The sequence below is a fragment of the Neomonachus schauinslandi genome, chromosome 6, assembly GCF_002201575.2.
Source record: "Neomonachus schauinslandi chromosome 6, ASM220157v2, whole genome shotgun sequence".
NCBI classification, from domain to species: Eukaryota; Metazoa; Chordata; class Mammalia; order Carnivora; family Phocidae; genus Neomonachus; species Neomonachus schauinslandi.
In genome coordinates, this window is record NC_058408.1 from 113084969 (window position 1) to 113108728 (window position 23760).

The 23760-nt window shown below is 54.9% G+C and overlaps 1 protein-coding gene across 4 annotated transcripts in view; it reads right to left on the reverse strand.

Moving 5' to 3' along the window:
• Positions 1-15054, reverse strand: part of LOC110589270 (annexin A8) — a 16985-nt gene extending 1931 nt beyond the window's left edge. Inside the window, exons 1-12 of one of the 4 annotated variants that reach the window (XR_002480877.2) lie at positions 14890-15054; positions 10148-10238; positions 9204-9298; positions 7716-7829; positions 6910-7000; positions 6078-6157; positions 5532-5591; positions 4906-4999; positions 4590-4685; positions 2838-2896; positions 2181-2561; positions 1662-1713 (exon numbers count right to left, since the gene is read on the reverse strand). Coding sequence is in view for 3 of the 4 variants with exons in the window: in XM_021699789.2 (XP_021555464.1) it covers positions 1591-1713; positions 2838-2896; positions 4590-4685; positions 4906-4999; positions 5532-5591; positions 6078-6157; positions 6910-7000; positions 7716-7829; positions 9204-9298; positions 10148-10238; positions 14890-14910 (924 nt within the window). In the remaining variant the exon portion in view is untranslated. Of the gene's footprint in view, positions 1-1590; positions 1714-2180; positions 2562-2837; positions 2897-4589; positions 4686-4905; positions 5000-5531; positions 5592-6077; positions 6158-6909; positions 7001-7715; positions 7830-9203; positions 9299-10147; positions 10239-14889 lie in introns of those variants that run through there. The other 3 variants (XM_021699789.2, XM_044916100.1, XM_044916099.1) reach the window with 3 other exon arrangements.
• Positions 15055-23760: the final 8706 nt, after the last annotated feature.

Sequence of the window (23760 nt, forward strand, 5' to 3'; positions counted from 1 at the left end):
CTTTCTTTCTTTCTTTCTTTCTTTCTTTCTTTCTTTCTTTCTTTCTTCAACACAATGTTTATAATAAGGTATTTTTGTTTTTGTGTTGTTTTGTGTTTTTTAGAAAACTGTATTCATTTTGTCTATCTTTTTAAATGCATGGGTCTAAAGTTATGCATGGGGTTTTTATAAATTTTCCTATTAATTTCTATGCAGGAGTTTTTAATGCTGGTATCACTGTTGGAAATCATGTTTGCTTTGATGACATCTACAGAGAGTGGTCTATACTAAAAAAATATTTGGCCACCTGAGTCACAATTCCACCTCAATTTTCTTAAACAAAAATCGTAGGCAAAACCTAAAGAGGGTGGGCTTCTTGTATGTCTAGACAGGGGACTCTTTTATTGATTATATTGATCATGTGCTAATTAACCTGCTAAGCCTTTCTCCATTGTGAAGTCTACACCCTGGATGGGTCAAAGTGATCCTTTTTGCTCAGTGTGGTTGTTCCTCTCAAGTCTGACTCTGGCTCAATCTAACCGTGATGGTGAGAAGGTAGAGGAATCTCCCCGATGCCACAGAAACTATGGATGGGAGAAAAAGTTCCTAACACTCAGCTGGGGTTGGATGTTGGCAAAGCCATCAACAGCCTGGGCTGGTCTGCGGGTAGCCCTCCTGTCTTTTGACAAGACTGGCTGGAAAGCCAAAAACAAAGCGAAGAATAATTCCACCATCCCTCAGTGCCCTCTTGCTCCCATTCTCCCCAAGCACATAAAAAAGGAGTTGGGTGATATGCCCTCCTCTGTTTCCCCTGGCTCTGTGTCTAGATCCCGGACCAGCCAGACCTACCAGGACCTGCCTAATAGCTACTCATTGCCCCTTTCTGAAACATCTTAAAATAGAAATGTCTTTTTAACATATTATGAGCTATGTGTGTCTTGGAAAGTGTGGCTGACGACAGACATCTGTAGAGTAACTAGAGACTTGATTTAACTAGAGCCAATGAAGACTTGGGATTTACTTCTCGAGGTTTGACTTCTCTTGATGAAATGGTCAAGGCCTCATTTGCATTAATTTCTAGAAGAGCTATTACTCTCACCATTATGGCAGTGTGATGGTGTGATGGTACATTTTCTCAGCTCCAGAATGTTCACTGACTGGCATCTGGGTAGGTAACCCACTGGAGCCCATCTGATTTATCTCCTTAAAATCATGCTGCTAGGACTACTTCAGTCTGGATTTTGAAGGCAGCTGCCTGATTCCTACTGAACTCTTTACCGTCCTTGACATTCAGATATGGTCTCCTCGGCAAAGTTGGTTGTGTCATTTCCAAAAGGGCAACCGTAACTCAAATGCAAAGCCAACTCTGGGCGCCAAGTCCAGGGCCTCCGTGGTCTGGTCTCTGTGCACCTGCTCAAGCCCCCTTTGGGCCCTAGCCACACTGACCCCCTTGCTGATCTCTATACACACTGTATGGCCACGAATGCATGGGTGTGACCCCCACCGGGAAGGGATGGACACATGTGACGTAGGACTCTGGTCCCAGCATCCAGGTCTCCAAGTAATGCCTCTGCTTCAAACTGGGGGTAGATTTGGGAACCCCTGACTTACCACGATCATGCTGCTGAGGGTCTTGCCGTACATCTTTGTGAACTGACACTTGATAAGATTTAAGTCAATCTCACTCCTCGAAACGATGTTTCTTATCAGGGTCCCATCACATGTCCCTGCTCCCTGGACAAGACACAGCAGTCAACAGTCACTGCCCACCTCTGTGATGATGGACAAATCTGTGCTCTGGGGCCAGGGGGCTTTCAGAGGGGGCCGGAGATGCGGGAATGAGCCTCTGCTTCAGGGGGCGAAGCACTGGGAGGGGTGCTGTAGTGACTCAGGGTTTCCGTTCCCTTCATCTCTTCTCCCTCATTGCCCACATGTCTGTCTTTATTGGGAGCTAAATGCCCCAAAGTGCCGTGTGTGTTTGGTTTGCCACATCAGATTCTAGACACAGAACACTCGCTGCTCTAGGAGTAAGCCTTCTTCCTAGAGGAACAACGTCAGGAAATTCAGCTTACCTGGCCAATTCTCAAGCAGGACCTTCTGCCTACTTTCATCTTTGACTAGTCCCCTGTCGGATGGCGCCAATGGCCAAGGGAACCCCATGCCCTCTCTCACTTCCTGGCCAGAGAACTTGGGGTTCTAACCTCCAGTGGTGTCAGCACACAGAAGGTGGGCACTGACTTCAGGCTCAGGGAATCCCTCTGATTCTCTTCCAGTTTCTGGCTTCCAGGTGCCAGCAACTCCATCCAGTACAAATGGCTGGGACGTCTGTCTGAATGCCCAGCGCAGCCTCTTGGACAAAGATAAAGCCAGCTCGGCACCCCTGGCAGGCACATGGAAGTTGAGTGCCACGTGTAGCCATCTCCGTCTGAACGTCCATTCCAAGGGCACCTTGACTTTCTGTGCTCTCTCAAGGAGGTCACGTGGTGGGATCAAAAGGACAGCTGGCCTGGCTTGGGTTCAAATGGAGGCTCAGCCAGTCATCAGCTGGGTGACCTTGACCACAAGCCTTCGCTTCACCGTCTCTAGGGTGGGAGTTACGACACGGGTCTCACAGGATTGTTGTAAGAGGTCGGTGCGATGCACACCTGAGAACAACCCTGCTCCAATCCAGCCCCCAGGAGCTGTGGCTTCCCTTCCCCAGACTCATTTTACCCCTGGGGAGCTCTAGGATTCTGTTCACAAGAGGCTGGAATTAGAGAAGACACAAGGGTCAGAGGCAGTGGTGGCTCCGAGCGCCTGGGCTTGGCAGCTGGTGCTGAGGAGGGCTGAGCACAGGGGGCACCGAACAGAAGAGTTACCTTCAAGGCGTAGTAAAGTCGCTCTGCGAAGTAGCTGTGCAGGTTCCGGGTGCATTTCACTGGCAACAGGAAAGCTCTGTTAACACTAGACGTTGTAGATGGCATTGTGTACATGTGTATTTATGTCTTGCCTTGGATCTTAAGCCTGAGCATTATGCAGTTCTCGGCCTATTTATTTGTGTGTTGCCTAGTTCCAAAACGAGAGGCTTGGCGTTGGGTGGGGTGGGACAGGGAAGGAAGCCTGGGGCACTGGGCACAGGTCCAAAGGCACGGAGCGGGCAGGCAGAGGGTGAGGAGTAAATGCGACGCTGGCCCCTCTGAGCATGGCTCTGTCTAGCGCAGCCCTGGGCTCTTACACCCCAGAGCCAGCCTTGCCAGGAATCCAGCCACTCAGCTCCACAGAGGAGCCATAGTCATGGTGACCACTGGCCTCGGGGTGTCCACTTTACTCCTCACTTATCAGGAAGGTCCCTGCATTTGAATTTCCACGTGACAATGGGGTCCAGCCCTGGAGCACTAGGGCACCCAGGGACATCTGGCCCAGAGGGTGGGCCCCTGTTTGCTTTCATGGATGCTGCTTCAGAGATTTTGCATCTGGGTCGGGGAGCTTGGCACTTTAGCTCAGGGCAGCAGAAAGAGCGTGGGCTTTGCGTGAAGGAGGCAGGTGTTCGACTCTCCCCTGATAGCATGGTGTGACTTCATTCTTTGACCTTCCTGCTTTGCACTGTCCTTGTCTACGGGGTGAATGGTGGGAGTCTTCAAGGAGAAGTGAATAGGAAGTGCCTGGTACAGGAGGCACTGGGCACCTTTGCTTTTCCCTGCCTGAAGATTTATTCAGGAGGTTGTTCAAACTCAATGCAGGGGCTGATTTGCTGAGATTGGAGCAGGGGGCATGCTGAGCTGCTCCAACATAGACTGGTCTTTATCACAGCAGTCACAGCCTGCTGGGGACGGTCAGATGTCCCAGTCCACTCCGAAAGCCCTGGACACGTTGTGGAGTTCCCCTGGCTGCCCAGCACAGAATGGGGACAGCCTGGTGTGGAGGTGAGTGCCCTAGCCCTAGGGCCCTGACCTTGGCTCCATCATGGGAAGGAGGAGAGGAAAAGTCCCTCTGCCCCTGGGCCTCAGCTCCTCACTGCACAATGACTCTCCTCACTGTGACCTCAGTTCTGCACCCCAAGATGTGGTCTGGAACAGGTCCTCCTAGGTCGACCTGATGTCGTGCTTGAGGGAAGGTTCTCAGTGCTCCCCAGCGTCACACCATCAATCACTGAGTTTGGATTCCAACTATACATCATTTCTTCAGTGAGCAACTGAGGCAGAGACCAGGCCTCTGGCTAAGGTCAAGACAGGAGACTTTCTTTAGGGCTTTATAATCAGAACCAGAATGTTCCCTGTGTGGCTGCTATGGATGAGCACAGGCCCTGGGTCAGGCATAATCCTGCAAATGTGCACACACACTCACCTACTCACATATTCTCACATGCGCCATGCTCACACTCATGCTCGCATACTCACACAGCACAGGGATTATGGGGGGCAGGGCACGGCATACTGAAGACACGAGGGTAGGATAGTCCCGGTGTCCTGGGCTGAAGGGTACGTGTGTGTGTGGCCTCTAGGGCGAGGGGTCCCTTGAAGGCTGACGTAGGGACCCAGTCACTTGCTATTGCCACCCCGGGGAACTGCCCCCTTGCGGGGCCCCGTGGCTGCGGACACCTGTGTGTCTGAGCACCAAGCCCCATCTCTTACCCACTGTGAGCATGGCCTCCTCCAGGGAGCCGTGGGTCTCACTCTTGATGCTATCCTCAATGCTCTTGCTGGCGATTTTCTCATATTCCTCAAACACTGTAGAGAGACGTTTTCTCTTAAGGGATATGTAGATCTCAGTGTGATGCCCCCAGTGTCTCAGATCTGAGACTGCACATCAATGTGTACCCCCTGACCTCCACTTGGTTGCCAGGGAAAAGGTCCAAGTCTCCCTGGCTCTCTTCCCAGCATCATGACCAGGCAAGGATGCACACTGGATGGCCCGTGTGAAGGACAGTGCCTCCTCCCTCCCCGGTACCTCTCATCAGGTGCGTGGCACTGCGTGTGCACAGGATGGTGATGAATTTCATCTCGTCGGTCCCGTGAATCTTCTCGCCTGCTGCGTACAGATCCTAGCATTGGGGCAGCCGCAAGAAGCCAGTGAAGGAGAGCAAGGAGGTGAGGGTCAGCCCCCTTCCATCCACCAGGTCAGCATTCTCCTCTCTTGCTATCCCTGAGAGGTTAAATCCCTTCTGGATACTGGGCCAGGTGCTGCTCTGGGAACTCCCCTGCCTCCCCTGGGACTTTGCTCTGCCTCTGGACATCTCCAAGTACTCTGCCAGCAGACCAAACTATAGTGATCTGAAGAGTCCCATCTGGTCCCCAGGCTCGTGGGCTGTTCCTGCTAGGACAGAGCTTCAGTGGACCCCTCCCAAGTCACTCTCCTTCCTGTTCCTGAGTCTCCCCAACACTTTCACTTTCCTTCTGGAACACCAGAGGGGAAAGGTCTGCAGAAAGCTGATCTGGGTCTCAGCCAAGCCTAGTGTCAAAGAAAACCCGCATGGACAGAGGGGCTGGGTGAGGCTTCCAGGCATTAGCCCCCAGAGGATGGGGCAGGTGGCCCACAGGGCGGAAGCTGTCAAGGGTGTATGTACGTAGCCTCACCTGTGCATCTTGGACGGCCTGTCCTGGGTCCACAAGGCCACTCACATCATCCCTGCTGCCCTAGGAGCAGAAGGGGTGGCCGTGTGAGACAGGCTGTCCCAGCAGAACATCTGGGGCAGCAGGGAGAGCCGGGCAGGAGGGCAGGCAGGGCTCGACGGCTTTTTGGCCATGGGGACATTAGCAGGCTAATTACCCTCTCCAGGGCCCGATTCTGTCATCTATCAAATGAGAGTAGTAGGGAGCTGGGGGATTCAGTGAGCTAAGGTAAGCGGAGTGCCAGGCATGGGGTGTGGTGTGTAGGACCTGCTAAGTGACAGGGCACTCTCCTCCCGATTCTGGGGGGCCCCCATGTGGCCGTGTCAGGGACGCGCGGGTGTGAGAATCCTCCAGCCACGCTGAGAGGTATCCAAGAAGCCCAGGCCACTGGGGCTCTACCCAGGCCCTGACCCCTCTCCACCCCAGCAGCTCTCCCCAAGAACTGCTCCCTGGAGCCCAGCTGTTCGGGTCCCTCAGGCAAGGGGTTCCCAGGAGCCTGGGCTCTGCTACCTGCAGGAGGCACACCAGGATCCTCTCCAGATAGCCGCTGGTGTCTGCTTGGATGTCTTCTTCCAGGCTGGACCCATAGTCTGCAGGGGAAACAGGACCATGAGGCACAGATCCACTTTCCTCCTCCCAGCCCTGTTTCCCACACTGCTCCCAGTTAAAGGCATCTGGTAAGGACTAGTCAGTGGAGTGGGCGCACTGCCCAGGTGTCTGAATGGCAGAGGCCCCACCACCTGGCGGTCATTCAGAATGAGGAAGCAACACAGACTGCCAACCTGGCTCCAAGTGCAGGGATAGGTCAGGCCAGAGAGCCCCGCCGGGGGCTGCCTACCGAGCTCTGCTTCATCTGTGGTTTGGCAAAGCCAGAACCTTCAGGCAGATTGTCTGCCAGGCAGACCACATGGTGGCCAGGCTGGCCTCTGCTTGCCTTGCATCCCGTAGGCTCCATGATAGCTGGCCTGTGGTCCACAGCCCCCACTGCAACAGGGCCCTGCACGGTCCCCAGGGTCAGTGTGTGCCTGGCCAGGAAGGAGCCAGACCCATCCAGTACTGACACAGCCTGGGACCCACAGTGCTGCCAGGCCCTCGAGGGGCAGAGAGTTTAAGGATACATGTCGCTTTCCCCAGCAGCCCGTGGGCTTCAGGGAGCTTAGAGACCATCAGGCACAGGACTGGGCACACAGTAGGTGCTCAGCACCCATATGTAGAAAGGCCCAGAAAGGGTCTTTTTTAGTGAGGCCCAGTGCACTGCTTGTCCCTCATCCCCTACCAGTCTGCCAAAGCTTGTGGCCATTCCCAAGTGAGCCTTTATGTCTAGGCCCTGCGCCCCCCTTACCCTCCTCGTATGCCTTCATTATCTCCTGCAGCTGGATCTTGGTCCGAGAAGCCAGGATTTCAATGATGACACCCTCTTCGGTCCCCAAGCCCTATAGACAAAAACCTCTGTCTGCTGGAGAGCTCTGCCTGGGCTCTTCTGTCAAGAGGCGAGAGGAAGAGCCTCCGGAAGACCCGGTCAGTATCCCCCCCTCCGATGGGGGCCTCTGCTGGGGGGTGTTACTGGGGGAAATCGCCCGTGTTTGTCTCCAGGGGCTGATCCTGTGGGCAGGTGAGGCCATGGCAGAGTTCTGTCTCAACTCTGCCCTCTGTGCTGGGTGGTCTCCAGCACGTCACTCCACCTTGCTGAGCCTAGGGGCCCTCGTCAGTCCTTGGGGCCACCCCACCCCAAAGGTGGATTAGAGGGAACAGATGGGAAATGCCGGGCATGCACACCCAGTGAGTGTCCTTTCAATGGAGATAATTAGAGTTGCTGGACCCTGACTCCCTCCTCATTCTCTGCGAGTGCTCAAGAAGCGGTGGGGGTCATAGGAGATCCGAGGGACTGGACAGAGACTGCAGATGTCGTTCTGTCGTTCCTGCACACCTGGTCTGGCGCTGTCCTGAGAAGTGCTGATTCTGGCTTCCTCGTGGCCGAATGAGGGCTGAAGGCGGCCCGCCTGGTCAGCACCTTGCAGGGTGCCCGGGCTGGGCCTTCCAGAGGGTGGCTCAAGGGGAGCTCAGAGGTCCCAGTGCCAGGCTCTCTTGAGGAAGGCATCCCCAGCAGTGACCCCACCCAATCCTCCCCTACCCCACCTGCTTAGTTACCTTCATGGCATCGTGCAGCTCCTTGGCTTCATATCTATATGGTGGGTACATGAGGGCCATGATGAGCCTCTCGAACTTGCCACTCAGCTCCGACTGCAAGGTCTCAGTGAGATCCTAATGCAAGAAGAAGGAAAGGCAATGATCTGGACGTTGTGCTCCCCTGAGTGCAGGCAGCTGGGCGGCAACTGGTCCTGGAGGCTCAGGCGGGACTCCTGTGGGCTCTACCATGAGCTGATGCTGGGGTTTCTCGGGCCAGCAATGTAGCCTCTCTGAGCATCATTACCCTTACCTATGAAATGGAGATAGCGATACTCCTGCGTTATACCATTTCTTAGGGGACTGGTGCAGAGATGTGTGTGGCTCGACTCCACTCTCACGGCGGTGCTGGGCCAGTATAAGCCCGGAATACATGTTTGTCGTTGCCCACCATCAAATCCTGTCATAGCCCGTGGGCACTCAATAAATGCAGGAATGAATTAAGGAATCTATCTCATGCGTGCCTCCTTCTAAGGGCCCTGGTCTCCACAAGAAGCCACAAGGCCACACCCTGCTGATCTGCACAGCACAGCAAAGGACCAAGGGCCTTGTCAGACCTGGATTTAAATCCCGACCTTGTTGCTTACAGGCTCTGGGATCTTGGGCACTTACTCTTAGAGCTTACTCTTAGAACATCAATTTCCCCTAATGCTGAATGTAAAGAATAATGCACAGGTGTGAAGATTGAGAGAAAGAAATTAAAAAAAAAGAAAAGAAAAGAAAAGAAAAGCGCACATTGGCGCCCCCTGGAATGTTTGGGCTTCCTCATTCACCCTCCTGCGTTAAATCTCCAAACTAAGGACACACGGTGACAGAGGCTTCTGGCAGCCACGGCTATGTGTGCCTTTGTTCCCGTGTTTAGGTTGTACCCCCAATGCTTGGCTCTATCCCGGGGTGGTGGAGGGAGGGAAGAGAGAAAAGGGTCCAGCGTGTGTGCTCCATGCCTCTGGAGCTCCCTTGAGGCAGAGGGAGCAGGCCCAGACACAGAAGCTCTGCCATGAAGAGAGTGTTCCACGCCACAGGATGGAACGGAGCCTGGCTGGCACTTCTGCCCATGGGGGAAAAGAGCATCCCAGGCTCTGGGAACAGGGTGAGCAAAGCGCAGAGGCAGGGACGCAGCTCGAGGATGGGGCCATGGAGCCAAGGTAAAGGAGCTTGGTGAGAGAGACGGGGGCGGAGAGGTGGAGTGGACCGCAGAAGGCCTGCCGCCAAGCCAGGGCTGTGGGGAGCCCTAAGTAACGTAACCAGATAAAACACAGGATGGCTTGAAAATTTTAACTTCAGATAAACAATTAAGAATATTTTTAGTATCAGTATGCCCTATATGCCCCACGCTTTTAGAAGCTGGCCTCTAGACAAGGGCCTTGTCCAGAACGAAGCTGCCTCCCGGGCTGTCTCTGGCCGCAGCAGTGCCCCTAGCCCCCCAAGGAAAGCCTCCTGTCCCCCTTTTACCTTGCCAAATTGCGCCTTGAAGGACTTGGCGATTTGCTGCCGCTGGGCGTTGCTTCTCTTCGTGAGCACATCGATGATGGCCTGCTCGTTGGTCCCTACAGGGGTGCACAGTGTGAGCACTCCCACTGTCCCCTAAGGGGGCTGAGGAGGAGGGAGGGCAGCTGCTTGGTGGCCAGGCAGTGAGGTGCTGCCCAAGGCCAGTCTCAGAAGGGTAGAATCTGAGGACCCTCTGATCATCTGATCTGCTCCGGACATCCCCCGGGGCCTTTGGTCCTCTCTCGTGCTGGTGGCAGTGGGGGCTGGTCAGGACCGAGGGCCCAGAAAACTGGATCTGAGTCCTGGCCCAGCAGCCTCATCGCCCAGAGCATCTGCTCTCTCCTTTGGGAAGTGGAGGTAACAGCAGTGATCTCACAGGAAGTAGAGGTCATGAACATGCTGCCAAGTTCATCTAGAAAGGATGGCAAGCCCTGGCTGGCCTCAGGAATGTGCCTCCTGGAGACCGGAAGGAGGCTGCCTGTGCCCAGCCCAAGCAGAGCCGGGAAGCCCAGTTCAGCCCCACAGAACTCCCAAACTCATCCCATCCAGAATTCACAGTGACACACAGGTCCAGAGTCCCCGAGGCCATTCTGTGAGTACGAAAGCTCGGACAAGTGGGGTAAAGTTGCCTACGTAAGGGTGCACGGGCACGCACAGCTGATGGCGTCTCCTTCTCACCCCTATGACTCAGGGAGGCACAGCCACCCTCCCTCTTCTCCAGCCGTCGGGGGGGAGGTGTAGACCAGTACTGGGGTGGGGGCTCCCGCGTGGGCTGGGAGTCCGTCTCGGGAGCATGGTGTCCCCTGGCTGCCCCCCTCCAGAGCTGTGAGGCTCGCAGTCTTGAGCAGAGCGGACAGACCCCAGAGAGGCCCAGTGCTCCGGGGGAAGGTCTGCAGACATCCACTTACCGATCCCCTTCATGGCTTTGTAGAGGGTCTCTGCGTCGGGGTCCGGATTAAAGTGGGGGCTGCCCTTCACCGTAACCCCCTCCTGTTCTATCTGCAAAAGAACGCAGGCTTGTTCAAAGTGGGAATGCTGGGGGTGGGGGCACAGGGGGCAGACCAGATCACCAGCCCATCGTGCGGCCTGTCCTGCAGAGTGAGCACCAGCTCAGCCCCTGCAGGCCAGCGGCTGAGGCTCGTGTCCCTCCTGCCCCTGCTTGGCATGGCTCTCCCTGACCGTCCACCTTGGATGAAGCGAGGCCTGAGGGGGTCTACAGCTTCTGGATGTGACAGTTACCAACAGATATGTGTTGAGGAAGGGGCACCTTGGTCCACTTGGCACCAAGTTGCCATATGGCTCTCTCACATCGGGGCTGTGGAAGCCTGGGGGGTGGGAGTGGAGGCCCCATGTGCCCATTAGCTGCCTCGGCTAAGGGGAGGCCTGTCCTGTCAGCTCGGCCCTTAAGGGAGGAAGGAGGTGCCTCTTGAGGAGGGTGAGGCAGGGCCAAGCTGGTGAGCATCCAGGGCCATCCTGGGAGAGGAATCTCAGCCTTCAGCACCAGCGCCAGTCCTGCGGAGTTGGGGTTTGCCGACTCTGGAAAGTGGCTGACACTGTGGCCACTTTCAGAGCCACCACCCAGCCTTTGGCGTCAGGAGGAGGGAAGAAGCGGGAGGAAGTCCTAGGAGGGGGAGCTGGCCCGAGAGAGGACCTGCAGTGGTTTTATTGGGGTGACAGGCACAGTAATGAGCATGGCTGTGCTCTCCTGGCCACCTGGCGGTCTTCAGAAGGGGCCTGCAGTTTTCCCTGCCTCAGCCTTCTTGCCAGACCTGTTCTTGGATCTTTTGTGATGAGACTTCGGAGGCTGGGGGGAGGTTTACCTGGAGTAACGGGAGCTTAGGAGGAGGAGCGGTGGGGGCACCGCAGGGTGTGAGTACAGGGGGTACAAAGGAACATGAAGGGCAGTATGTCCTATAGGAGGTAGCTTTCTTGGGGTTTGGCAGGCTGCATCAAATCTCCTGGGGGGTCTGTGGCTCAGGCTAGCCATTCAGAGGAGTCAGCTGTGTAGGGAAGCTACCATTAAGTGAGGGTACCCTGAGAGACCATAGCCTGCCTGGCCTGGCTGTGAGGGGTTGCTGGTTCCCCTCTGGGCTCTGTGGGACTGCTATGTCACCTCCACAGAATGGCTCTTTGATTCATAGGCTGGCACCAGCCAGAACCACAGAAGCCACAAAACCTCTCCTGCCCCCGCCCCCGCCCTGGGGTGTGGGCTCTGGATCAGGCCAAGCCTCTCCCAGCTAGTGTCATCTGAGGGCAAGCAGCAGGCCCTGCCCACCCCCACCCCCCGAGCTCCCTCCAACACCATCGACAGGCAGTGCCGTCAGTGGGAAAGGACCACCTACCCCCAAAGCACAAGGACAATAAGCGAGTAAGGACAGGCTTCATGGAGCTGAGTGTGCTGCTTTGAGAGTGTGCAGACAAGGTTGGGAAGAGAGGCATGGTTTGAGCTCAAGCTGCCTTCTTTCTGAGAAGTCACAAGAAGGTAGAGAGCCAGGGCACCCGGCTGAGCATCCTGATAGCCTAGGGCCTTTGCAAGTCCACAGGCTCATGGAGGACAGAAGGTTAGGTTTAGAAAGAACTGCATGATGCTCTGAAAATTGTGGAATAAACACGATAACCAAAATACTTGAGCCCTTGACCTGAGCCAAGTCTCTCTAATCCAGGGTTTGTCTGAGGGCTCTTTAGACTTGTTCCTTGTAGAATTTCTCAGATGAAAACAGATGATCTTTCTTAAGTATGTGTTTTTGGGAGAGGGATAGTAGAGGAGTGGAGGGAGATTGAAGATAGGCATTGAATTTGAAGAAGACTCAGAGATTCCTCAATGGAAAGGAGTTTAGTCCCATCGTGTTTGGTGTCCCATGCACTATTCACCTACTTCTGTCTGCCCTAATCCACTCATCTGCTTTCCCACCTACCTACCCACCAACCCACTCATTCACTCATCTATTCATCCATTCTCCACCCAGACACTCAATGGCCACATCCACTCTTCCATCTATCCATCCATTTATTCATTCATTTTATCACCATGTCCCTCCTTCTATCCATCCATACATCCATCTAACTACCCTTCCATCCATCCATTTAATCACTATATCTATCTATCCATCCATCCACGCATCCTTCAAGCGCCGATTAGATCCTGAAAATACATGGCCAATTACCATCTCTGGGGCTATCTATAGATAGGGATATTGCTTTTGAGTAAGAGGTGAAAAATTTTTCTATTTCCTTTGCTTGAATTTCAAACGAAATTTTCTTATTTCATTTTTTAGCACCTTGTTTCTCAGCAAGAAGTGTTAGAAATAATTCTTTGTGCAAATTCCCTCCAGAAGAGCCTGTGTGGTCCCAGAGGTGGCCCAGTTGCATGCACGCATACACAGTGTCCCTTGTTTGGGGAGTCTGAGCTGCTCTTACTACCCTTAGCCATTTGAGTAGCTCCTTTGTGCCAGGCCTCTGTGTTAGAGGCTTCAGGGGCCAGAAGTGTAATGCTCACACTCCTTGACTTCTCCAAACCATGAATGCCTCATTTTACAGGCAGGGGAGCTGGGCTCAGAGGGCTTGTCAAGGCGACATGGCTAGTAAGTTGGGGGCGCTAGCTCTTGACCCACAGCCTGACTCAGAAGTTGAGCTCTCTCTACTTCCCCCCACTCTATTGATGACTCAACCTTTTCGGGACAGTGAACTTTCCTGGAACTCTGCACTGAAGGAAGCCTTGCCCACAGGAAAGCAGGTGGTCTGGCAGTGTGAGCTCTGGGGACCACCCGCGAGGGGCTCTCTCGCTGCCCCCCCAAGCCGCCACGAGGTGCTGTGCAGCAGGGACCGGCCAGACCACAGGACTGAGTCACTAGGAGCAGCCCGTTCAGCAGGTCCGGGGTCGGCTCCGTGGGGAATGGTTGTCAACTCGCTCCCTGAGGGGTTGTGATTTTGAGGCGCTGAGGAGCCTCAGCCTCTCTTCCCACTCCATGGTTTTAGGGGATAGAAAGTACAATTAGCTGGAATCAGACCCCTGAATATCAGCAGGGAGGGGTAGGGCTCCAGATCTTCCTATCTGAAAGGCCCCGCTGTTAGAGAATCTACCCGGGCCCCGTGCCCGGAGCGGGCTTGTCCAGACAGGAACATTTGCACTGAGAAGGTGACTCAGTCTTGCCTGTGACTCTGTCGGTAAGAGCTCTGTTCTGGGGAGACCACACCTTTGCCTTCCCCCGTCACGAGGCTCCCCTGGGGAACCCGGGAGACAGAACTTCGTTTCTGTAAGAGAGGCGCAGACGGGGCCCCTCTAGCTGATCTTTCACACCCTCGCACCACCCCTCCCCACCCCCCCGCCACCAGTCCTGGTCCTGGTCCAACTGGGGGCCCAGAGGACATCTGGTCCTGAGCCAGTCACAGGCGGGCCCTGCCTGTGATCTTACTGCCCCAAGCCTGCTCTCCCGGGGGCTGTGGCCCACAGCTCGGGCTCTGGAATTGGGCTGCTCCGATTCTAACCCAGACCCTACCACTTGCTAGTGTGGCAACCTTGGGCATCTGCTGAGCCTCCTTGTGCCTCCTTAGCACAAGATGGCCTCCGACTCAAACCCAGATGAAACACTCCCAAGAGTCTGTTCATTCGGCGGGGAGGTGGGAGACTGGGGGACAGGCTGTGCTGTCTTCCCCATCTCAGTCCTCCATCACTCTATGAAGCATAGATTTCAGACACTTGAAGCCCCTGTAGGCCAGGTCCTCTTGCCCTCTCTCCTCAATCTTGACAAATAAACACCATGGATTCCTGGAGGACTGCCTGCCCTCCTGTGCCCCAAGGTGTGGGCATTGATGAAGCCTCCAACATCAGCCGATTTGATCATGTTGCTCACCAGCTCAAAGACCTTCAGTGGCTCCCCATTGCTCTTGAGGTAAAACCCAAGCCCCTTAGCCTGCCATGCGAGGCTTTTTAGGACCTGCCCTGCCTGCTTCTCTAGGTCTATCTCCCCCCATTCCTCTGCCCTTCCACCCATGGCCCTAAAGCCATGAGGAACTACTCTCCGAAGCCAAGCTTCCCACCCTTCTGGGCCTTTGCACATACTGTTCCCTCTGCAAGGAATTATCTGCCTGATTCTCGTCAAACACACACATGTGCACACATACCACACACATGCACATCTCGCTCAAACGTGATACCCTCTAGCTTCGAGCAGCCTAACGCCTCCCTGCAGTGGCTCTTCCTCTGGGCTCCCCCAGCCCCTCAGCTTCCCTCAGTGCATTTCAAGGTTCCTTTATCTGGGGTGCCTGGGTGGCTCAGTTGGTTAAGTGTCTGTGTTTGGCTCAGGTCATGATCTCCAGGTCCTGGGATGGAGCCCCATGTCGGGCTCCCTGCACAGCAGGGGAGTCTGCTTCTCCCTCTCCCTCTGCCCCTCCCCCTGCTTGTGCTCTCTCTGTCTCTCTTTCTCTCAAATGAATAAATAAAAAAATCTTAAAAAGAAAAAAAAAGTTTCCTTTATCTGTCTGTCCTAGCCGTGAGCGTCTCTAGGGCTGGGGCGGTTTCTTCTCTCTTGCGTCCTCAGTGGGCAGCCTGGTGCTTGGCCGGCCGACAGCGTGACTGTTGACTGAGCAAGACCTCTCTCCACCAACACCCTGCAGGAACCCTACCCTCTGCCACTGCTTGCTCCCCACTTACCCAGGCTTTCCACCAGGCCATTTTGTTCTCCTCCTGATCGCCTTTCCCCGGGGAGATGAAGATCTACCGGTCAGCCTTCCCTCTACTCTGAGATTCCACAGGACTGGCTCCCACACAAGCAGGCCAGGTCCTTGGGGTTGGGTGTTGGGTGTGGTGGCAAAAGCGGGGGCCCCAGGCCCCACCCAGCGCCGCCTCTGGCCCCACCCCTTCCCCTCTGGGTTCCGCCTGGCTCTGGGTCCCTCCTGGGGCTCCCTGGCCGCACCCAGGCACTGCCCGGAGCCTGCTTGTGGAATTCCGCCACTCACTGCCAAACATCTGGGCTGTCGCTGTTATGTAGACTGGAAATTCTGAGTCCCAAACTTTGACGGCCTCACTTAGTAAATGCGGCTGGAGTTTCAGACCATCTTTGCTGGACCTGATCTATAGAAAAAAAAGGAAGGACAGCAAGTTTCCCTTTCTTTTATTGTGCAGGTTCTACACCACTAACCATGCAGTGGGGAGCTCAGCAAAGGACATAAGTACGAGCAGCTTCCCTTTATTGGGGTGTCTCTTAAGTCTGGAAGCTTCTTTAATCACTGTGTGCCTTCTGTCCCCTTTATTCTTTGCCTCAACCGTAAGAAGCAAGTGTGAGTTCCGTGGACTGCAGGAAGAAACAGGCTCCAGCGCTCAGATACTTTGCACAAGCCCCATTGCTCGTGAGAAACAGAGTTGTCACCCACCAGCTCTCTCTGACCCGCTGTGGGCCTGCTCTGTGCGGGGTCCCGCAGGACACCACGGCTGCCAGCCGAGGGAGGGAGCCAGCTCCCCAGGGAAGAGGTTAATTTTTTCCTGTCTGCAGTTTGCCCTCCCTGGGTCCCCTGACTAGAATATTCTGCAGCTCACTCTCTCTAGCCAACTCTTAACCCGCCCTTCAGGGTAAACGCCAGTGCCTCAGGGACCACCCGAGGCCCCTCCATCCTGGGGAGGTGCCCCCAGGGCTTCAGGGACACCCTGGCCTCTGAGTGAAAACCAGCCCCATGGTGGTGTGAGGGTTTTATATTCACGGAGACCTTCCAGAGTAATAGATACGAGTTGTCCCTTGATGCAAAATCCTCTGGTTTCCTGACCCTGAGGTCCAATACTCTTTGCTCTACACACACAGTGTTTCCAGGCTGTTCTTGCTGGAAGTGTGGGCTGGGGTGGGTGGGGACAGCTGGGCCGGCCTGCATAGGCTGGGGTTGAGGCGGGGAGGACAGCCACCACCCAGAGTGGCCAGAGGCCTAGGGATCGTTACTATACAGCACCGTGGGATGCCGTCAGAGGAGGAAGATTTCGGCCTGCCTCTGGTCACGCGGACTGAGCGAGGGCCTACTCCTGCCTTTGGGGGCCCAGACTCCCCATCTTCCTTGGCAGTCCTTGGGTCAGAAGCAAGGTGCCCTCATTGGTGGGGCTTCTTGGGACTTCAGCTGCCCATGCCCATGTGCGTGTTGGGGAGGTGCCCGCACCATGGCATGAGTGTGTCTGGGAAGTAGGTACCCTCCAGGAGGCTGTAGTCAAAGTCTAGTTATGAGGATGACCTTAGATAGGACTAGCCTGGTGGGCCCTGAGCAGAGCCCAGAGAGCCATGCCGGGCCCTGACCCAGGACAGGCCACAGAGATTGGTGCAGAAGAGACTTGGCCTTCTGAGGGTCTATGGTGCACAGTGACCCAGGAGGTCACCGGAGGAGACCAGGCCCCAACAGTGCTTGTACTCTCTTCTCAGGCTCTGTTCTGACCTCTCCAGCCGCCAGGAACTCACCTTCTTTCCCAAGCCCATCTCTTGCTTCCCTTCTGGGATATCCCACACCCTTTGCCATCCATTTTAGTCTCATTATTACCACCCTAACTGGCCCCCAGGATTCCTTCTTAGGCCCTCTGTTCTTCCCTCTCCTTGTTAGTGGTTCTGAACCTTGGCTGCCCTTTGGAATCACTTGGGCACCTCCCACCCCAGAGACGAAAGCCCAAGACCCCCACCTGCCCCTGCAGGGTCCCTGGGGTCCGCAGCCCCATCCCTGAATCATCCACTGGGTCCCCCATACCGTGGGCCCCTGTCCTCATGCCAATTCTGGAGCCTCTCACCTGCCACTTGTACCCACATTTTGCCCTTGTGCCTATTTCCCCCTCCTGAATGGCCTTTCCTCACTCCTGGGTAGATGTGGGCAGCTTGCTGGCCCTGGATGTGGGCTTCCATCCCATCCGCAGTGACCCCTATCTCTGGATCACCTGGCCAGAGATGGCCCGTGGTGTCACTGAGTCCAGCAGGAAGAGGGTGTCTGAAACCACACTGCTCCCTGAGCCCTGATGAGTGAGCCCTGGCCTGGGGGTCAGATGGAACAGACAACTAGGCACCCCCTGGGGTGCCTATCTGAATACTCTGTGGGGGCTCCTCATGGGGGAAATCATGGTAGCCTGTCCTTCCCACAGCCCGGGCAGACGGTGTGAAGACCACACCCAGCCACAAGGCTGGCAGAAGCTGGCCCAGTACCTGGGGGTGCTGCGTACCTAGCCAGGCTGAGCTAGACTTCTCTTGAGCAATGTTATGATCTTCCTGTGGGCTGCCAAGATCCCCAGCTGCATATTTCACTCATGGCACAAAGGGTGACGGGAGCTGCTGTGTTCCCACTCAGCTGAGAGTGGGTGTGGGAGGGTACCGTGTGGGCGTGGGCGCCGTGGGAGCCATGGGGCTGGTATGAAGGCAACACACGCAGAGGGTGGCCTTCTCTGGAAAGGTGTGTGGGCCAAGGAAGGGGTTTTTAAGGAAGGAGGGCATTAAACGTGTTTAAAGGCTCTTGGGGTGCAGAGAAGGAGTGAAGATGCAGGAGAGAGAACAGAACAGGGACACCAGTTCCATAAGAAGCAGGTGCGGAATGGGAGCCAGGGCATAAGCAGAGACTCTGACATTAGTTAGGAAGGAAAACCCAAACCCTCTGTTGTGACATTTAAGGGAAATGCGCTGGGAATGGGGGCATGTCAGAAAAGAGAGGGCATTCTTTCCATGTGCTCTGAGGTTGTTTTTGTCTGGGGGCGATTGCAGGTGCTGAGTGTGGGGTGAAGTAGTGAGGTCAGAGGTAGGCAGAGGTTTGAAATCGTCATTGGGATAAAAATTAACCTATGGCTGGTATCCATCTTGAGTATTGATCGTGGACTTGGAGTCACCCCGATGAGTCAGGCCTGAGTGAAGACACCCCTGGTCCAGGAACACGGAGCTTGTTTTAACCAGTTGTGTACAGACCCAGGAACTCATTCTGTCCCATCCAGAGCGCTAGTTCTCCATCCTTGATCAGCCCCACCAGTCCTTCCAGAACCTTCTAGAGAGTCTGCTGAATCTCCCTCTTAGCAGACCACTCAGTGGGCTTCTCTCCTGGTGTCTGCTCTCTGGCCTGGTGAGTCAGCAAATGTGGCTTTGTTCCTTGTGTGTTTGAGCTCCAGTGCCTTTGTTTTATCCTTTGACCACTGGGGATAAAAGAATGAGCTGCCATGGCTGTAGCTTCTCATTCTTTCCTCGTTTATTAATTTCCCTCTTCTGGTTTCCGTCTCAGTCAATAGGGACGGCATCTGCAGATCTATCTCTCGATTTAGTCCATTTTTTTCTCTTCAATTATGTCGAGTCATATTAGATTTCTAATTTAGTGCCATTTTAAAACTTGGATTGTTTTTAAACTTTGCCATTTTCATAATTAGTTGTTCTTGTCTTATAGTTTTTATTTCTTTATTTTGTTTGAACATTTCACACACTCTTATTTTAATTTCCCTTTTAGGTTGCTCTATTATCTCTGCTTTCTGGGCCCTGAATTTGTTTCTTTTATCTGCTGGCTCTCCTTGGCTAGATACCTAGGATTTTTTTCCCCCCTTGAGCTCCTCTTTAGCAGAAAATGTTTCCCATGAGACCCCCCAGTACTCTGGTTGGGGGAGGCATCCCAGAGGGACAAGGTCATATTTGGTTTTGCTGGAAGCTGGAGATTCTGTTAGGTCCAGATGGACTTTAACGCTAGCTTCTCAGCTCAGGTTTCCCACACCATGCACACCGCACTGCTGACTTGGGACCCTCATCTCCCACTGGAGCTTGGGGCACGTGGCCTTCCTCTGTGCCCTGGCTTGGGCTTGGGATGAAGATTTTCATCCTGTTTTATGGGGAGCGTTGCCCTCAGCAGCTCTGACATAAAAGGGAGCAATCCAGCTCTCTGTGTGCCTGAGAGCTGAGACTTCACCTCTCAACTCATCGGGTCAGAGGGCCTTGACTCTTTAGCCATAAGTCTTGTGCTCAAGTGTTCAATGCCTAAGAACCACTCACTGTTGTGAATTGACTCAACTTCAGATTTCTTCTTCTTCCTCCTCCTCTTCTTCTTACATTTCTGGCAGTTAGAAAATGGCTTTTCTTATTTTTTAGCTGGAATTTGTGAAGCACTGAGGCTTCAGTGGAGACGGGTGGGCATTAACTTCTGAGGGCACCAGCCTGGCAGGGCTGTATGTTTTCCCCCAGTGGCGTTCAGTAGCCCAGGACAGGCACAAGAAAGGCAAACAATTGGTTTCATCCAGTTGACTCAGAGGTTTTACCCTGAGTGTGTGACACAAAGAAATGGGGCCAAGGAAGAGCAGCATGTTGGAGTGAGATTGACCTAGGGGCTGGGCCCTGGGGCCTGTGCTGGAAAGAAAATGGGAATGACTATGGGTGGGGGTTCCTGATGGGGTTAGAAAACAACGGGGTGGGAGTATTAAGTCAATAAACTGGATGTGTACATGGTGTTGGTGAGAGGCAGGTGTCTTAATTGTGCGGTCAGTGGATTACAAGGCTCAGGGTGTGGTCAGGGGTGGGCAGGTGGCTTGCAGTGCAGGGAGGTGGAGGCTGAGAGGTCAAGGATAAGAGGTCATGACATTGGAAGGGACATCCCATGGTGGTCAAGGTTTGCTGGGATGACAGCAGGCATTGGGCTGCATGGCTGTGTCAGCCGAGTATGAGGTCTACAGCCAAAGGGAAAGAGAGGGATGGTTGGGGGAAGAGGGCAGAGAGTGGCACAGCAGAGTGGCAGGGTTCTTCCCTGAGTCCTTGACAGTGAGTGGGGTCCATGCACTGGGGCCCACCGGGCTCTGGCACAGGGGCTGGAGCGGGCCACCGGCACAGACCTAACCGCCCCAGCTGGGAGTCTGCTCTTAGAACAGGAGGCGATGTGGGAGACCTGTGGGCTGGAAAAGTGCATGCTGAGGGTTTAGGGCACTGCAGGGTCCCCCCCACCCCCTGCCAAGTACCCTCCCATTTCTCCAGGTTTTAAAGAAATATCAGCAGTCTCCAGAAAAGGGAAAAACAGTGTCACCATTGACGGTGTGACAGAAAGTGACACCTAATGGACATGCAATTAACTAAGTAGTGACACAGAAGTCTCCATATTTGTTCTACGGCTCTCTAACACTGACGGTTGAATGGGACTAGTAAACGAATGTAAGCTCTGAGCGCCATCTCCTGGAACAATCTACCACATCACACTGACCTCCCGTCATCCTCATGCCCATCCTCAATGAGGCAACTGAGCACCGAATGCCCGAGGCTACAAGGCAGGAAGGCCCCTGGGGAGGCGGGCACTGCAGGAGATGCACATCGCCTCCTGTGCCCAGGGGACTTGCGCTGATTGAGCCCCAGCCCATCTTGGAGGGTGCCCCTGGCCCTGGCCCACCGAAAGCAGGGCCCCTGTCCCTAACCTTCTTCCCCTTTATGGCCTCCTGTCTGTGTGGCCAGCACCTCTCACCACCAGCCATCTGCTTCCTGAGCCAGAGTTTGCTTCCCAGGGATGTCCGCCGCCCATGGGTAGCGGGAAAGAAAAAAATGAAATTCATGATTTCTAGTTACAAGAAATTGCATTTTTGGACTTGAGAATCCCAGGTGACCTTTGGGCTCACAGGCTGCAACACTGGGCATTCTATATGTCGTTGGAGCCCCAGAATTGCCATAAAGGTCATGAACATGGGGCAGGGGCCCCCAGAATGTTGAGGCACCAACACGCTCTTCTTCAGCTCTTCATTTGTCAAAGGAGATGATGAGTCCCCAAGGTTCCTTCCCGATCTTGCTGTCTGACCTGAGTAATTGGGTCCCGACCCAGCATTGCCTCAAATTCCCAGGGAGCTGTCACGCAGGACCTGCCACGTGGGAGCCCTCACTGTGTGTGTGAGTGCAGGGCACTACGCACATCATCACGCTCAATCTCCACATAGCTGTCGTCTCTACAGAGGGGAGAGTGACCTGCCTGTGGTCACCCAGCTTGTCCTTAACCACGGATCTTTTCATAGGATCCCCCGTGTCCCCCAGAACCCACCCCTTGAAAAGGGACTCCTGACAATATCAGTTGGTAAATGGCTGTTATGGGCTGAATTGTGTCCTCACCAAATTAATCTGTGGATGCCCTAATCCCCTAGTACCTCGGAATGTGACTATATGGAGATGGGGTCTTTAAAGAGATAATAAAATTAAATGAGGTCACTAGGGTGGGCCCTGTTCCAATATGACTGGTGTCCTTAAACAGGGGATGAGGACACGGACACACACAAAGTAGAAGCCTGTGAAGGCGCAGGAGGAGATGGCTGTTTACCAACCAAGGAGAGAGGCCTCAGCAAGAATGAGACCCGCAGACACCTTGATCTTGGACTTCTAGCCTCCAGAATTGTAAGAAAATGAATTTCTGCTGTTTAAGCCGCCGAGTCTCTGGCACCTTGTTATGGCAGCCCGTGCAAACACAGTACCGCTGGATGGAGACGCACTGCACGTCCCGTCTGCGGCTAACTGAGCTCAGACTGCACGTGAGGGACCAGACTTCTCCGTCTCCCCACACTGCGTAAGCCCAGCCTCCCTCCCCCAGCTGGCACAGGCCCAGGTTGTAGGTCAGAGGCAGCAGGAAGGCGTGGGACCCTAAGAGAAGGGGCAGGAGCCGGGGGCAGGTGAGAGCGGACTCCGAGGGGCTCTTACTTGCTCACATGGCTCAGCTTCTTGGGGCATCAGGAAGACAAAGAAAGTGGGAGAAAGGATGTAGGGCAACGAGGGCGCCACTCATGGAGGGACAGATGGATCGGGCTGCCCAGCATGTGGCAGACAACGTTGGAAGCACCTGCTCAGCCCATGGTCACACCCTCCACCCTGCTCCCACACCCGGTGCTGGGCCTCACAGCAGCCATGTGCCCACATGCACATCCTTCCTGCATCCACGCGACACTGGAGAGCAGCCAGTCAACCTGGCAGAGGACCGGCAACCGGGGACTGGGGCCGTCGGACAGCTAAGTGCACAGGGAGGTGGGGACGGGGGCGAGAGTGCTGGAGGGACAGAGCCCGGAGACCACAAGGCCCAGAGGAGGCCACGTTTGCAGGAGAGCCCGAGAGAGAAGGCATTGTTCCCACAGGCTTTCCAGGGTCTGCTCCCGCGGGGCCTGGCTGCCTCTCTGACCACAGGTCCGGACCCGCAGCTGTTATTGCTCTGTTCGGCTGCTCTCTGGTGTGCGGTCAGGCTGTGGTCTCCTGCAGGCAGGGCCCTTATGGCAGGATGCCTCCAACTTTTCTATGGAAATTCCTCGATTGACAGGGGATGTGAACAAGCAGAGGGCACACTCTGAAGTGGTCTGTGAAATTCTTGTAAGCTTTGTGGTTCATCTGAAAGATTCACAGTTTCACACTAGAATTCTTCATATTGAAGAGTGTAGATGTCATATGCTACGAGGGCTCCTCCTCCTCCAGCATTGGGCCAAAGTCCTGTCCTGCAGGAGGCCCTGCACGGCTGTCCCCAAGCCACCTAGTGCCAGCCTTCTGTCCTGGTGGCGCTGGCGAGGCTGGGTCCCTGGGCCCATCACCACCCAGCCTCCCCTCTGGCAGGTGGCAATGGCCCCAGACCTTTGTCCTCACTCCTTGTCCACTCTACCCCCTTTCTCTGAGACACTAAGCACCGCCCCTCAGGAGCTTCTGCCTTGACACAAGGTGGAAGACAGATGGACCTCAGACCACTTGGTTCCCACTGCAAACAGTCAGGCCGTACCAAGGGCCTGGAGACCTGCTTGGAGTGTGGAATGGGAAACAGGGAGAGCGAGGGAACTGAGTGGACGTTTCTGTAGACTACTTCACCACGGGAGCAGATCGCCGAGCACAGCACAGCGAGAAGCACCGGGCAGTGCTTGAGAAATAAAGTTTCCTTCTGCCACCCTGACCGCCTTGACATCCCGAGCCCACTGCACGGACAAGGACAGGGGAGGAGTTGTTCCGTGTGCACCCTCCTACATGGAGGCGAGCGTGCGTGCGCCGCGGCTTGCACGCTCATGAAGGAGGTCTGTGGCTGAGCCGGGTGGGGTCTGAGGGAGGCTCCTGGCTTCCAGAAGCACACGCTTTGGCCCAGGCTTGGAGGTCCACTCTGTGTCTACAGGGGCCACTTCACGTGACACCAAGAGGCACTCAGAAAATGTCTAAGGTAAGGAGTAAGCATTGCCCAGTATATTCCCCCTTGTACACATTTCAGCTCGGGACAGATCAGATGTCAGACTTACTTTCTAAAAATGTCCTACCCTGCCCAAAAACCTCGGGCAGGAGGTGGAGACAGGTGACCTGCAAGTCAGCTGTCAGTGGTGGGCTATGCCCCTTTCCCCTTTGAGAAGGCGAGGAGCCCCCGGTTGATGACAAGCCAGAAGATCTGTTGAGCTAGAACCTGGGACGACAGGGCGGGAGTGTGGGCCCGGGAAGGGGACTCCAAAGAGACTCCCTTTTCCTGCTGCCTCCTGATACTGTCAGCACCGGAAGCAAGGCAAGGGTCAGTGGCTGCGGGGGGCCAGGGGCAGGCCAGTGTTCCTCTCAGATGTCCATGCCTACTTCCCTCCTCAGCTCAGGCATGAGGAAGG